The 15,224-nt window shown below is 40.0% G+C and overlaps 1 protein-coding gene across 4 annotated transcripts in view; it reads left to right on the top strand.

Moving 5' to 3' along the window:
• Positions 1–15,224, top strand: part of spop (speckle type BTB/POZ protein) — a 121,600-nt gene that overhangs the window by 54,483 nt on the left and 51,893 nt on the right. For 3 of the 4 annotated variants that reach the window (XM_078529582.1, XM_078529583.1, XM_078529585.1), the window contains 2 exons: positions 6,068–6,217; positions 11,483–11,604. In XM_078529582.1, the coding sequence (XP_078385708.1) occupies positions 6,140–6,217; positions 11,483–11,604 (200 nt within the window). In that variant the 5' untranslated portion in view covers positions 6,068–6,139. Of the gene's footprint in view, positions 1–3,722; positions 3,866–6,067; positions 6,218–11,482; positions 11,605–15,224 lie in introns of those variants that run through there. The other variant, XM_078529584.1, reaches the window with a different exon arrangement.

Below are 15,224 nucleotides of genomic sequence, written 5' to 3'. Positions count from 1 at the left end.
TAACTGATGTTAAATTATTTCATAAACCAATTTTTGCCTCTTGTATTTGTATTTTGGATTTTTTTTTATAGTCTACCAATTTTAAAACACTGAACAAATACTTGGAATATTTTTATTAGTGTAGTATAAATCTACATTATATTTGTTTGAGATTGTTATTGTAACACAAGTGAGGGCTTCTATTGGCCCCTCAAACTTCATGTTTCTTCCTCTAGGTCAGTACTTCCCAAACTTTCCTGCAGTGACCCCATTTTAATACTTCACACTTGGTGTGACCCCAGAGTGAAAATTGCCGGGGTGGGGAAGAGTTGCTTACTGGGGAGGAGGATGGTGGGAGGGAGCAGTTCAAACCACATGAGCACAGGCACAAAAAAAACCAAAGACACCTACCATTTTGCAGCTCCTCTTGGGTAGCAGAGATCGGGCTTCACAGTCCACTTCATTAGGCTACGCTCACCGGCAAAAAAAAATGTGGACGTTTAAAGGGGCCTCGCAGCCAATCCCAGTACTGTCGAATCTTAGTCTCTACTTCACAGCTGCCATTGCTGCCTTGTAACTTGCGATCCTAATTGCTTGTCCTGTGACCTCACTGGGGGTCCCGACGCAAAGTTTGGGAAAGCCTGCTCTAGATTTTTGCATGTGGTATAGTGTCAAGTGATCAGCTCAGGGCTATATGTGTCGAAATACAATAAGCAAACATACTAAATGGGGTCAGACTGTTTGAGTGCACAACCACAAACAATAACATCACGATCTTATCATGTTGTCACCTCCAACATCATTCCATCATGACAGTCGTAGCATGTGTTCACCTCGGTGGAATGGTCTGTACTAGATCGAAGAAACACATCCAAGTTGTTCAAAGATAAATTTCATGACCTGCATTGCATACTTAGAATCCTAGAATGGTTACAGCACAGGCTATTTGACCTATCGAGTTCACTCTGGCACTGTGCAAGTTGAGGCTGAACCAGTGTTTTATAAAGGTTCATCATAACTTCCTTGCTTTTGTACTGTCTCTACTTATAAAGCCCAGAATCTTGTATGCCTTTTTAACTGCTTTCTCAACCTGTCTGCCACCTTTATTTGTACTGTTGGGTGTTTATGTTCCTGCATCCCCTGTTAGAATTGTACTCTTTGGTTATATTGCCCCTCCTGTTTCTCCCTACTAATATGTAATTTCCCCTTTTTTTGCTTTAACTTTCATCTCCTATGTCTGTCCAGTCCACCAGCCCTGTCTATGTCCTCTTGAACTCTAGCACTGTCCTCATCACAGTTCACAATACTCTCAAGTTTTGTGTCATCTGCAAATTTTACTTGGGTGTGCTGTACACTGAAGTCTAAGTCATTCATATATATATATAAATAAAATATATATATAACATATATATATAAAACACTGATCCTAGTACTGATCCCTGAGAAACCCCACGTTCCTCCACTTGAGAAACAACCTTCTACCACTTCTCTATTTCTGTCACTCAATCAACTTTGTATCCATTTTGCCACTGTCCCTTTTAATCCATGAATCTCAGTTATGCAGACAAGTCTACCATGAGGCATTTTATCAGATGCCTTTTGGAAGTCCATATACACCACATCAACTGCATTACTCTCATCAATTCTTTCTGTTCATCAAAAAACTCAATCAAATTAGTTACACACATTCATTCAGGATTTGTTAGTGCATTGGGAAACAGTTGGGGGAGGAGATGCACTGAGCAGAAAATTGGTGATGTAATTTATGTGACTGCTCTAATTTCACTGCAGTTTGTGTTGAATTTTTTTGTGAGCTAAGTTTTAATAATGGATTACTCCGTTTTTGGAGAAGTGTCCTTTGATTTTGAACAATTAGTGAACTAAACTAGCTTTAGTACAGTACTAGTTGCTTCTGACTTGAAAGATTGCCTGGTTGTGCTGCTATATTTGACTTGGCATTGCTGATTGATGGAAGGCCTTCTTTCTACTGGAATGAATAAATGGTGTGAGAGTAGTACGGTATGGATTCTGAGGTGCAGGTTGGTGCTTACAACTTTCAGCACTACTGCGGATCTTTGCAGGGGAGCCCTGCCTATGGGCTAAGTGCTTCTTTGCAGGAAAGGGGGAAAATGCTCTAGTTCTAGTTTTGCTGTGTACCCTTCTGTAGCTGTTTTCACAAGGGCATTGGTAAAGGCTTGAGAACAGGCTCTCTATCCCTTTTACAAGAAGTTTGCATTTACAGCATTTTGCCAAGTGTTGCATTTTTTAGTTAGCCACCTGCTTTCTTGAATTCTAGCGCTTTGTGAGATGCCTTGATTAACTTTGGATTTTACGGTCAACGGCGAAACGATGAAGTTCCCCACCGACTGCACAGACAAAAAAAGGTGTAGCAAGACAGTATTCAAAACACACAGGGATGGTGGGGAGGGGAGCGAATTCACCCTGGAAATTTCACAAATAGCCCCTGAAAACTCAATGATTGGGGCGAAAAATTCAAGAAATGTTGTCACCTTGTATTTGTTCTTCTGTATCGTTCGGCAATTGTTGGTGTTCCTCTGCTAACTTGTCTAAGTGGCCATTTTTCAACATACAAGCCTTGACTGTATGTTAACTTTCTAAGCCCTATTTTATTTCTCTGACCTTTACTTCTCGATGAATTATTTGGAGAGGATAAAATTTAACAAAAGGTTTCTTGGTCTTGCAGTTGGTGCCATTCTTCTGTAACACTAAAACTTCTTTGCTTTTGATAAGATTCAGCTCACCTCCAATCTAGATTTAGGCTGCAGCATTTTTAAAAAGAGCAGGGTTGTGCGATCACAGCAGCTGTGTTGGCCACAGCACCCTGTAGCTATATTTAAAATAGATCAAAGTGCACTTGTGTGCTTTAATAATGTGCATATGCTTGCATGTTTGTTCCTTTAAAGTTTGTCTATGTGAGGTGGAGAGTTCTCTTCATTAATGTATGTTGACTACTGTGGCAGTTTCCAGGCAGCTTTTGGCATATGTTGGAATGAGGAACACTGCAGCCATTTTCTATCTTGGCTTAGCAGCCTTTTCAAATGTAAAAAGTTAGTTTAATGCAGGGTTATGAAGAATGAATTCTGTAGCTTGGTGTTATGACCTCATTTTGGATTATCAGGTGTTATGGTACCTCAATCTTCATGAGTGAGATAAGAGAGAAAACTGCAGCCTACATTGATTCCTTTCTGACAGTTGCACTGCATTCACAGTCTACAGCATATTGGTGTTTGCCATGTCTCCAGATTTGCAAGAAATTAGCAAACACAATTTGCCAGAATTTGATATTTGAACTAAATTTAAAGCGTGCATGCACTTTCTCTGATTATCGTAACTTGTATACCATCCTGCTGCTTATAGAGTTTTTCCAGAGATTAATTTTCTTTTTAGTGCATATATCCAAAAAGAAATAGGACTTTCTTTAGCCACAGGAAACACTATTTTAGAGGGCATTGGTGCCTGACAAACATCCTTTCAAAGCAATTTACTGGGTTAATAATTGGGAGCATATTAAAGGATGTAATTTCCTCTGTGGCTTCAATGATGCAGAAACCACATAACAAATTTTCATGCTGCAACTGCTGTATGCAACTGTAAGAAGGCAGAGCAGCCAAAGGTGCTCATTTTATGTTGTGGGTGCAGTTTTTTTCAATTGTGTTTTCATTGTTCAGTTTACTTTACGTACTGACCCAGCGATCAACTTGAGGTGGCTATAATGGAGCCTTCAAGACAGGCTTTACCTGTTTTATCTTGCTTGGGAATATCTCTCTGGATCACTGCACACCTGGGAATTTAACCTTTCAAGTGCCCAAACCATGCAAATTAGCTGTCCAAAGTTCAATTCCTGATCTGCGTTGATTTTGGCTGGGTAAGTAGTGGGTATACGATAATTGACCATTGTGTTCCTGGGTGAGAGGGAGAAATTTGGCTGAAGCCTGTCTTTTTGTCTGAACGTCAGGTGACAGAATTTGTGAAGGTTATGAGACTCTTTAACCAGTCAGTACTGGTGAGGTATTTGCATAAATAATCTGAGGGACTGGAAGGCATCTATAGTCCCAGGAGTCAATGTTGTCATTGGGCACAAGGGAGAGGAAAAAAGAGAAAACATTTCAGTGAGGTGTTGATGTTTTATTCTCATTCGGTCATCAGGATTGCTATTCTATATTAATTATGCAATTTAAAGACAAAAAATGCTGGAAAAACTCAGCAGGTCTGGCAGTATCTGTGGAGAGAGAAACAGAGTTAACATTTCAAGTTTGTATGACTCTTCCTCGGAGCTAAAGAGAAGTCGAAATGTGATGGATTTTATACTGTTTAAGATGGGGTGGAGCAAGACAGAAGGTCAACAATAGGTGGGAGCTAAGGAGAGATTGACAAAGATGTCATGGACTCAAGACGAAGGGAATGTTAACGGTAGCGGTAAAGATGAAAGGAGGTGCTGATAGTAGCATAAAAGTAAGAGCAGAGTGTGTTAATAGCAGAACAAGGGTCAACACTGTGAAAGCACAACATAGAAATCAGTGATAGATGGCCCGGGGGGTGGGGGGGTGGTGGGGAAGGATTAAAAAAAGAATGAATAAACAAAAATAAATAAAAAAATAAAATTTAAAAATATTGGATAATAAAAGATGTAAAAATGGAGGAGAGTTCATGATCTGAAGTAGTTGAGCTCAGTGTGAGGAGTGGGACCAGGATGTCATGGAGGGAACAGTCCCTAAGGAATGCTAACAGGAGAGGTGAGGGGAAGATGTGTTTGGTGGTGGCATCATGCTGGAGTTGGTGGAAATAGCGGAGGATGATCCTTTGAATGCTATTACCTTTATGCCACTATCAGCACCTTCTTTAGTCTTTACCACTACTGTTTAACACTCCCTTTGTCTTGTGCCCTTGACACCTTTGTCAATTTCTCCTTAGCTCCCACCTATCCCTGATCTTCTATCTTGCTGCAGCTGCTTCACCCCCTCTTAAACAGTATAAAAGCCATCACATTTCTACTTCTCTTTAGGCTGAAGAAGTCATAAGGACTCGAAATGTTAACTCTGTTTCTCTCTCCACAGATGCTGCCAGACCTGAGTTTTTCCAGCATTTTTTGTTTTCATTTCAGATTTCTAGCATCCGCAGTATTTTGCTTTCATCTAATTATGCGATTATTTGTGTTGAATGCTTTTAAAGTTATACAAATACACATTAGGGAACATTGCCTTATTTGTATCAGCTTGGATACCCCTATCCTGCAGTGTTCTTAGTTGGACACTATAACTTTGCAGGCATCTAATGACAAGTAAGTGCCTGATGAGCTGTAACATTGGGTGCTTGTCATTGGATGTCTGTTTTCCTATATAATTAGGCAAATTCAATTCCCTTTTGCTCCCTTTATCTCACCCGCTCTCCCTCAGAAACTTCCCAGTGTACAACATGTAACCCTTCATTGGCTACTGTCACCCAAAATTGCAGGCCTTTTGCATCATGAGCAATATATCGGATGTGTTATAATTTTTTTAAACTATTAATGAATATGGTAAGTAGGATGTGAAAATGTAACTTTATCTGTTTTTACTGTATATCCAGTATCAGTAATATATTCTCTTTCCGCCCCAATTTCTGATGAAGACAGAGGTTTTGCTTAGATCTTCTCTCTTTACAGATGACTGATGGTAGTTTTGTAGCACAGGCTTGGGCATTTAACGATGGAAACTCTGGTTCAATTCAAGCTTTGGAAAGCTATTCTCAGCCAGTTTGTCTGCTAAATTGAGTTGAATTAGCTTCCATCAGGCTTGCCCAACCCTTGATGCTGTCAGTTTGTTGTCAGATTATGGAATGTTGCAGGATTTCTAAGCTGATGAAAGGGATTTAGTAAATTTGTTTGGTGTCTTACTTTTTGCAAAATGCAATAGTTAGTATTACATGATTAAGCACTTAATATTGTAAATTATTTTCTTTTAGAAGGTAATAAAATTTCTTCATCTCTAGAATTTGAAGGGAAACATATTGATATTTTGATTGTATAATGCAAAATAGCCAAAAAAATGCAAACTGCCCCCTTCAACTAATGTGTTCATTTTTTTTACAGTAGCAGGATAAAGTTTCTACAGAATTTTCTTTCATCTGTCTCAAGAAAACCTGCAGAATAGTCAAGCTGGCGATGTCAAGGGTACCAAGTCCACCACCCCCGGCTGAAATGTCAAGTGGGCCTGTGGCAGAGAGCTGGTGCTATACACAGGTAGGCTTGCAATAGCCCATCCCACATTCCTTGGGTGTGGAAGATGGCTGAAGAAATTTATATCATATCAGCTGCTTATGTCCATTTTTATAAAGCTTTATCTGGTCTCCAAATTGAACTTCATAATTTTTAATGTTGAGCGCATCTTTGATTTCAATTTCTCATTTCCCAGATGTGGTGTTTCATGTCTGAGGTTTAATTCGATGGGCAAGAGCAACCCCCATAGCTTCTGTTCTTTTGTGTGGGGCAGCTAATAAATGTCTGTAGGCTATTTGCCTGTGATAAGGCATTGCTGCCAAACTTGATCCTGGATGACTTGGATAGTGATCAAGACAGATCACTTAAGGCTGATTAGGAATAGTACCTGGGACCTTCCAGATCTGAGAGACTCGATTGCTACCATGTCACATGGCACACCTTCACATTATTCCTCTGAGCAGCTTTACTGTGTTTCAAAATTGTAATATAGTGCCGAAGAAGAGTCATATTGAACTCCAAGTTAACCCGGTTTCTCTCTTCGTAGATGTTGCCAGACCTCCTGAGTTTTTTCCAGCACTTTGTTTATATTTGTAGCGTAGTGTCTTCGTTACAGCCTTTCATATGCCTGACCATGTTGTGCAGTATGCACTGAAGCTCGGAAGTTTTTTCGCACCAGCTGCTAGAGCCATAAAGAATTCAAATTATAAACCCTACTACAGGGTGTTGAAACATATTGTGTTTGGGGACCACATAAGTACTTGTGTGTCCTTCATGGCTGTATGAGTATGACATTTAAATCCATGCTTTTGTTAATCTGAATGTCTTCAGTTGCTGATGATGATCAATCTTGGTGTTTCGATTTGGGATCAATCTGTCAGTGAGCCAAGCAGATCTAGTACAGCCTTTTCAAAACCTTCAGGGCTTCAAAATTCACAGGACAGAAAATCAGTAAGAAGTGCTAATAGGACTGGATTGCCTCAGCTTTCTTGGTTGGATTACCAAGGTTCAAGAGCCAATGGCTCAGTTTGAACACCTGTACCCTTTTTGTAGCTATGTAGTTATTGAGGAGGCTTTCCTTTACCCAATTGTAGATTAAGAAAAACTCTTAGTTTAGAGTGTTTAGTTTATCTTAGAGTGCTGTTAAATACATTCTACTGGAGCTGTGGCATTTTGTTAAGCCAATGTGAAAACTCCCTTGGACTTGACCCTCAATTTTTTCATAGAAAATGATTGAAGCAATCTATTATCATGTATAGGACACACAAAAAATTGCAGGTGATATAACCATACTTACCAAATATAGAATTTCTCAATCACAAGGTTATTTCTAAATTGAACCTGCCTTGACTGCATCCTGTTCTAATGCTCAGTATCTCTGATATAGGTAGAAATCTCTAATCATTGCATTGGAATTGCAGCCTAGGTTATGAGCTCTGACCCAGTAGTTTAAGCTGCCAATTGGTGACTAGACAACAGTATTATTTCTTTTGTGTGAATGCCCTGTAGCACCCAGATTGTTTGTACATTCAATGCCAGTGCCAGCATAAAGTTAAATGTAAATTTTACTCTTCCTCAAACAGCTATGAAGTTTTTTTTGCAGAGGAGCCTAAAGTTCATAACCCCTTCTTTTTCTGAAATGTTAACTTCAGATTAAATTTCTTCATGGCTTTTTTAGCCAGTAGAATTTCTGAAGAACTACATTCTGTGACTTGATGAGAAAGGTATTGTAGGGTTGATGATGAATTGTCAAGTGTAGCAAGTTCAACGTGAGGCAACCAGTGCCATGATTTTTTTTTAGTGTACCTGCTGAGAAAAATACAAGGCCTTGCATATAAATTATAAATAGCCTTCATTAAATAACTCCCATTCCAGAACAATTAAGTTCTAAGAGCAGCATGAAGCGATCACCGCTCGCTTTTATATAGTGCTATATCACAGCACAGTATTTCAAGATACTTCGCAAATTGAATTACTTTTAAACTTCAATGACTATTACATGGACAAAAGTATCAGCAATTCTACACCAACAATATTACCCAAACAGCAAGATGCTAATTGACTAGTTAATTGCTTTCAGTGATTGGCTGAGGAAACAATATTAGCTAGGATTGCAAAAGACATCCCTATTCCTCATTGAATGCGATGGGATTGTCAATGTCCATCTGAATCACTGGAGCAGGCAAAAAGGAATTTTGTTTAATGTCTGTTCCAAAGCTTAGTATCTTTGCAGCAATTTCTTATCTTTGCAGCAATTTCTAATCATTGCAGTGGAATTCAGGCCTAAATTATGAGCTTAGGCCTGCCACCTCTGAACCAGTAATTAGGGCTGCCAGCTGAACTGAGTCATTTCATAAGATCATAAGGAGTAGAAGTTGGAATAAACCATTCAGAAGATCTCTTTCTTCAGTGACGCTTGAATGCCTATGTTCATACTGGCCTGTAAACACCTGATCTCAGACGCTAAGCAGACTCAGGCCTGGTTAGTACTTGGTTGAGAGACCTCCTGGGAGTACCAGGTACAGTAGTTTAAGAAAGTGGGGACAGCGGCATGATGGTAATGTCACTGGACTAGTAATCCAGAGCAAAAACAGAATTACCTGGAAAAACTCAGCAGGTCTGGCAGCATCGGTGGAGAAGAAATCAGTTAACGTTTCGAGTCCTCATGACCCTTCGGCAGAACTGAGTATAGTTAGGAGAGGGGTGAAATATAAGCTGGTCTAAGGTGGGGGGGGCGGGGGGAGAGAGAAGTTGAGGGTGGGGTGATTGTGGGGATAAGCAAGCAGTGATAGGAGCAGATAATCAAAAGATGTCACAGACAAAAGGATCAAAGAGGTGTTGAAGGTGGTGATATTATCTAAGAAAAGTGCTAATTAAGAATGGAAGGCAGGACACTCAAGGTACAGCTCTAGTGGGGGTGGGGTGGAAAGACTAACAAAGTTTTAGTTTTAGATTTAAAAATAATGGAAATAGGTGGGAAAAGAAGAATCTATATAAATTATTGAAAAAAAAAGGGGGGTGGGGGGGGGGAAGAAACGGGGTGGGGATGGGGGGAGGGGGAGTTTAAGATCTAAAGTTGTTGAATTCAATATTCAGCCCGGAAGGCTGTAAAGTGCCTAGTCGGAAGATGAGGTACTGTTCCTCCAGTTTGCGTTGGGCTTCACTGGAACAATGCAGCAAACCAAGGACAGACATGTGGGCAAGATAACAGGGTGGAGTGTTAAAATGGCAAGCGACAGGGAGGTTTGGGTCTTTCTTGCGGACAGACCACAGGTGTTCTGCAAAGCGGTCGCCCAGTTTGCGTTTGGTCTCTCCAATGTAGAGGAGACCGCATTGGGAGCAACGAATGCAGTAGACTAAGGGGAAATGCAAGTGAAATGCTGCTTCACTTGAAAGGAGTGTTTGGGCCCTTGGACGGTGAGGAGAGAGGAAGTGAAGGGGCAGGTGTTGCATCTTCTGCGTGGGCATGGGGAGGTGCCATAGGTGGGGGTTGAGGAGGAGGGGGTGATGGAGGAGTGGACCAGGGTGTCCCGGAGGGAACGATCCCTACGGAATGCCGCCAGGGGGGGTGAAGGGAAGATGTGTTTGGTGGTGGCATCATGCTGGAGTTGGCGGAAATGGCGGAGGATGATCCTTTGAATGCAGAGGCTGGTGGGGTGATAAGTGAGGACAAGGGGGACCCTATCATGTTTCTGGGAAGGAGGAGAAGGCGTGAGGGTGGATGCGCGGGATTTGGGCCGGACACGGTTGAGGGCCCTGTCAACGACCGTGGATGGAAAACCTCGGTTAAGGAAGAAGGAGGACATGTCAGAGGAGCTGTTTTTGAAGGTAGCGTCATCAGAACAGATGCGACGGAGGCGAAGGAACTGAGAGAATCCAGAGTCTGAGGCTAACGCTCTGGGGACACGGGTTTAGAGCTCACCACAGCAGCTGATGGAATTTAAATTCAATTAATTCATAAAAATTTGGAATTAAAAGCTATTCTCAGTAATGGTGACTATGAAACTATCAGATTGTTGTAAAAATCCATCTGGCTCATTATTGTCCTTGATCTGGCCTACATGTGATACTCAGTTGTACCAAATTGCTACAGAAAAGTCAAAAAAGAATAAAGTGTCAACCCAGGCACCGGGAATGATAATGTCCTACTAGGTCCAGTCGGCCCTGCAAAGTCCCCCTTACTAACATCTGGGGACTTGTGGCAAAATTGGGAGAGCTGTCCCACGGACTAGTTGAGGAACATCTTGAAGTAGCTGTTTTCACCGCGTCATACGTTACAGCCAATATCCGAGACACCTCCATCACTGCCTCTGGGTATATCCTGAGCCACTGGCAGAATAGATCCACCAGAGGTCGTGGCACAGTTGTATACAGTCAGGAGAGAGCTACCTTGGAAGTCTTCAACATTGGACCCCATGAAGGTCTCATGGCATCAGCTCAAACATGGACAAGGAAACCACCTGCTGTTTGCCTACTACTGTCCTTCCTCAGCTGATGAATCAGTACTACACCATGTTGAACATCATTGGGAAGCAGCACTAAGGATAACAAGGACACAGAATATACTCTGGGCAGGGACTTCAATGTCTGCCACTACTGACTGAGTTGGCTGAATCATGAAGGACATATGTGCCAGACTGGATGTGCTGTGGGTGGTGAGGGAACCAACGATGGAAAACCCCCTTGACCTCCCCTCACCAATCTATCTGTTGCAGATGCATCTATCCATTTTAGGACATCAGTCCTAAAATGGCCGATCCCTTATTCCGAGACCATGTTCTAGATTCCTCAGTCAAGCGAAATGCTTTCTCAGCCTGTACCCTGTAAAGCCCCTTAAGAATTTTATATGTTTCAATTTGATCACCCCTGATTCTTCTAAACTCCATGAATAGATATAATCAGGTCATCTAATAGATTGCACAAGATAATTATTAACAGCACAGTTCAGCAAGCAAGGGCTTGAATTTGTCAAAGCAGCTCAGTGATATTCAGAAATTCTTTATGATCTGTATTTGTTGCTGATTTATTATTATTTAATGGAGTTAGGAGTTCGGTGTTATCTACCATGGAGCTGGAATCTATGCTGCACTAATCTAAATATCAATTATAATTTACTCGGAGGTGAACTGCCATTGGAAATTTTTTCTTGATGGACTCAATGGCCTCTTCCCTTTACTTAATTACTCATGCACAAAGGTAGAGCATGAATCTGCTGTTCTTTGTATTTATATCAGTGCAGTTTTTTTTTCAATATTCAAGTATTCATTTTCTTTCCCTTTTTTTCTCTAGATAAAAGTAGTGAAGTTCTCCTATATGTGGACTATCAACAACTTCAGTTTCTGCCGAGAAGAAATGGGAGAAGTTATCAAGAGCTCAACTTTCTCATCTGGAGCAAATGATAAATTAAAGTGGTGAGTGTGGAACTCAGTATGATAACGTTTGCATTTATAAGTAGGGATTTGCTTATGAGTAGTTTTGGGAAAGGCAAAATGATTGAAAGGCTTAGTGAAGCATGTAGCGAAATGAATTTATATTGTGGTTTAATCCATTTGACCTAATCACTGTATTGCCCATGAACCAGAAGTTCTTTTCCAAGGCCATGGAAGCCATGGCATCTAATTTTAAAACTTCCATGCAATGGATCAGGTATGGTGCATAATCCAAATTTCAGAATTCTCCTTGAACCCTTACATGTAATCCTCCATGACAACCCTGTGGTATCCTGCAACCATTTAAATCGAAGGAGTATATCTGTACAGTAGGTAGGATTATGAGATCAGACACCAGTTGTTAGAAATTTAAAACCCAGTAAATTGGCTCAAGGCTTAATATTAGCCTGTTTTTCTCCATACCTATGAGCAAGTCTTTTGCTATCTTTCAGTTTCAAACTGGCCATTTTAATTCTTTGCACTAGTCAGACAGTATTTTTGCAGAACTTTGTTTTATATTCACTACCCATCTTTGTATAATAGATGCTGAATAATTATGTACAGTTGACACTGAGAGTTACAGCACCATTCTTTTCTCCTCTCAATTTGTACTTAAATGTCTCCCAGCTTGTGAACCAAATATTAATTGGAATTAATTAAGCAGCCCCACAAAGATCCCATGGAATGGGGAGTGCAACCTTTTAATCAGTACCAAAAATGTCCAAAATCCGGGATACCTGATACTTGCCTTATTTAGTTTCCTGTAAATATTATTTTCACTGTTCCTTCCAAATATTAGGCTAAATACACAGTCATTGTTAGTACTTGATTTTTAATTTTCTTGTCCTTCTTACTCCCTGCTCAGAGTTCTTTGGTGTGAGACTTGAGATTGTAGTTAATCATTGCTTTCTCTTCTCTCCTCTGCTCTCCATTGAGAGAAAACAAAAGGAATTCTTTTCCATGGACATCTATTTATGTTATAGTCTTTCACCTGAGTTGTACAGACTAAAAGACTGATAAATTGATGAAGGACTTAGACACTTTTGTGAGCATTATATTTTTCTGATAGTTTTCTTTGAAGAGTTATGTCATCACTTGCTGTGGTTGTTGCACTTGTCACTAATATTTCTTTCCGGTGTTTCATACCTGGTCATTATATTGGATATAGTTTAATTGCAAGGTAAAAGAAGTGAGTTGGGTTGAGAAAGAGAGGAAATGAATACTTCACTTTACGTTATGAGTGATACAGAAATTTTTGGTACACCATATGGTTACCTTTTCCAGAGCTACTATTACTACAATCTTGAAATTTCTTGTTTTGGTTAATGCAGACTTGAGTATATTTTAAAGCTAAATGCAGGATTATGCTTTTAAGTTATAGGTGCATTGTTACTGAATGTTATGATTCATTCTTATTACTAATTAGGGAACAGTTTTCTGTTTTTATAAAAATCCAAATGGAAATGCAGCATGTGCTGTAGCACTAGGCTACACCATACTATTGCAATATATATTTTCTAGAATGCTTAAACTCCAAACCTTTAGGTAACTAAGTGCGACAACATATATGGTGTAGACCTTATTTGTGAAACATTGCAGTTTTTACTTTCGGTTTCTAAGCGTGATGGATTCTGTTACAAGGGAACACTTTTTTAACTATACTTTTATTTTGTACACAGCAAGTTGAGGGACATTGTTATTGAGAGATGGAATATTTTCCATTATTGGGTTCCCAGTGCTGGCACCAAACCAGGCCAGATGAAAGTACTGTTAACTATACAGTAAACCATATTCTTTGCCTCAACAATGTGTGTCAGCACAGCATAATGCTACAATGAACCAATTTGCAAAGTATTGAGGGGCTGGAGTTCAAGTTGAATCTCTTCACATGAGGCAGGAAAGTATTATATGTTTGTATTTTTTCAGTGAAATCTGGAAATAAAGGCAGGGGGCAAAGGTTATATTACTTTAAGCTATGTAAGTTTCTGAAAGATTAGTTTGGTTGTTATGTTTTTGGATGTGACATAACACATCAGAAAGGTCTTTTCCTTCAAAACACAAGGTTGCATTCATAGAAGAATAACTTGATAATTGTGAGTCTGCATTGAAAGTTCTTTCCCCTCGACTTCCTTGTTCCTCCTATTTAGATTCATTTCCACTTAATTTTTTCACACACGGCATAAGTTGGCAATTTCTAAAATTTTGTGTGGGAACCCATCCTAATTCAACACATAACTAACGCAAATAACCTGCCCGACCTTAGGCATATGTTGGAAAAATGTAACTTTACTAAGTGTTCATTTACAGGGAAAATGCTATTATCAAGTTCATTATATTTTGTAAGCACCAAAATAGCAAGTCAAAGTGGAGCATTTCTGTAAACTGACAAGAAGACTTGGTGCTTTCAAATTATATCTTTTCCCCCTCCCCTTATCCCAAGCAAGAAATATAGCACGTAAAATAAATTAACTTGTGATACATATTCCTTCTCTTCCCACAACCCAAGAATAGAGACTTGAAATTTGGTACATTGTGCACAGCTGGAAACTGCTTTTGAGGATACCCATGATGAGGCCATAGGGAAAATTATTCCTCTTTTGGCAAAAGGACTCGAGCATGGCAGAACTTATAAACATTCCTGAAACAGTCCAAGCAACCTGATTATATACATGTGGGTAGGGAGAAGAATGATGTTTTAGGTTTTTCAAAAAATGCGTTTTCAAATAATTTTTCTCCTGTTTGAAGGTATCAGCATTTTGACAGAGTAGGGTTCTATGCTGCTGCCCAGTACATCCTCCAGCTGGATAGTATCCCACCTGGATGTGAGTCTGGATGTGAATTTTGATGAACTAGTTTACTGTGCAGGCATAACAAATGATCTAAATCTAGTTCATACCCCAAACCCACAGAGTTCCAGTAGGGATTGCTAGATGGTAATTAGGAGGGGAAAACTGGGCTGATTTTCCATTTCCTAAATAAGCAGTGTTTGGACCAAATGTAAAATATCACCATCAGTGTAGCTTATTCTGCTAATTTAATAGACGCTTTGCGAGTTATTTTAACCTCCCAAGGCAGGTGAGGTTTTGGGGGTTAAAATAAAAAAGGAAACCCAGCTCTGGAATCCTAGTGGATGAAAGGAGGTGTGAAGGGCCAGATTCATGAGGTAAGTGACTTTATTGTACTGTTTGTAGGACAGGAGGAGCTGGGACTCCTCTCCCAGCCTACTGAGTTTACCTTTCAAACATCCGTGATGTTGGACTTAACTGGCATCCGCTCCCTGATTGATTTTCACACTGCTAACCTGGTTGGCTGTTGGGGAGGAAATCTGTTGAAGAAATCTAAAATGGGTCTTGCAGCCAATCTTGGCAGGACCTTGTGGTAAAGTCATACTTAAGGATTTTCCTGTCGAAAAATTTACCTGACTCTCGCCCTGGCTCAAAATATTGGGTCCTACAGATCTAAGTTCTGATTGCAAGTTCTGGATGAATTCTGGGCCACTGGGGAAGTTAGGAAGTTTGCCTTTTATGTAGGGAGCATCCTCTACCATAAAGAATTTTATTTCCTCCCTAATTTTTACTTTGGATGTTACGAGAGAGCAATCT

This window comes from Cetorhinus maximus, chromosome 25, assembly GCF_964194155.1.
Source record: "Cetorhinus maximus chromosome 25, sCetMax3.hap1.1, whole genome shotgun sequence".
In the NCBI taxonomy this organism is placed as follows: domain Eukaryota; kingdom Metazoa; phylum Chordata; class Chondrichthyes; order Lamniformes; family Cetorhinidae; genus Cetorhinus; species Cetorhinus maximus.
This window is presented reverse-complemented; position numbering and strand designations above follow the sequence as displayed.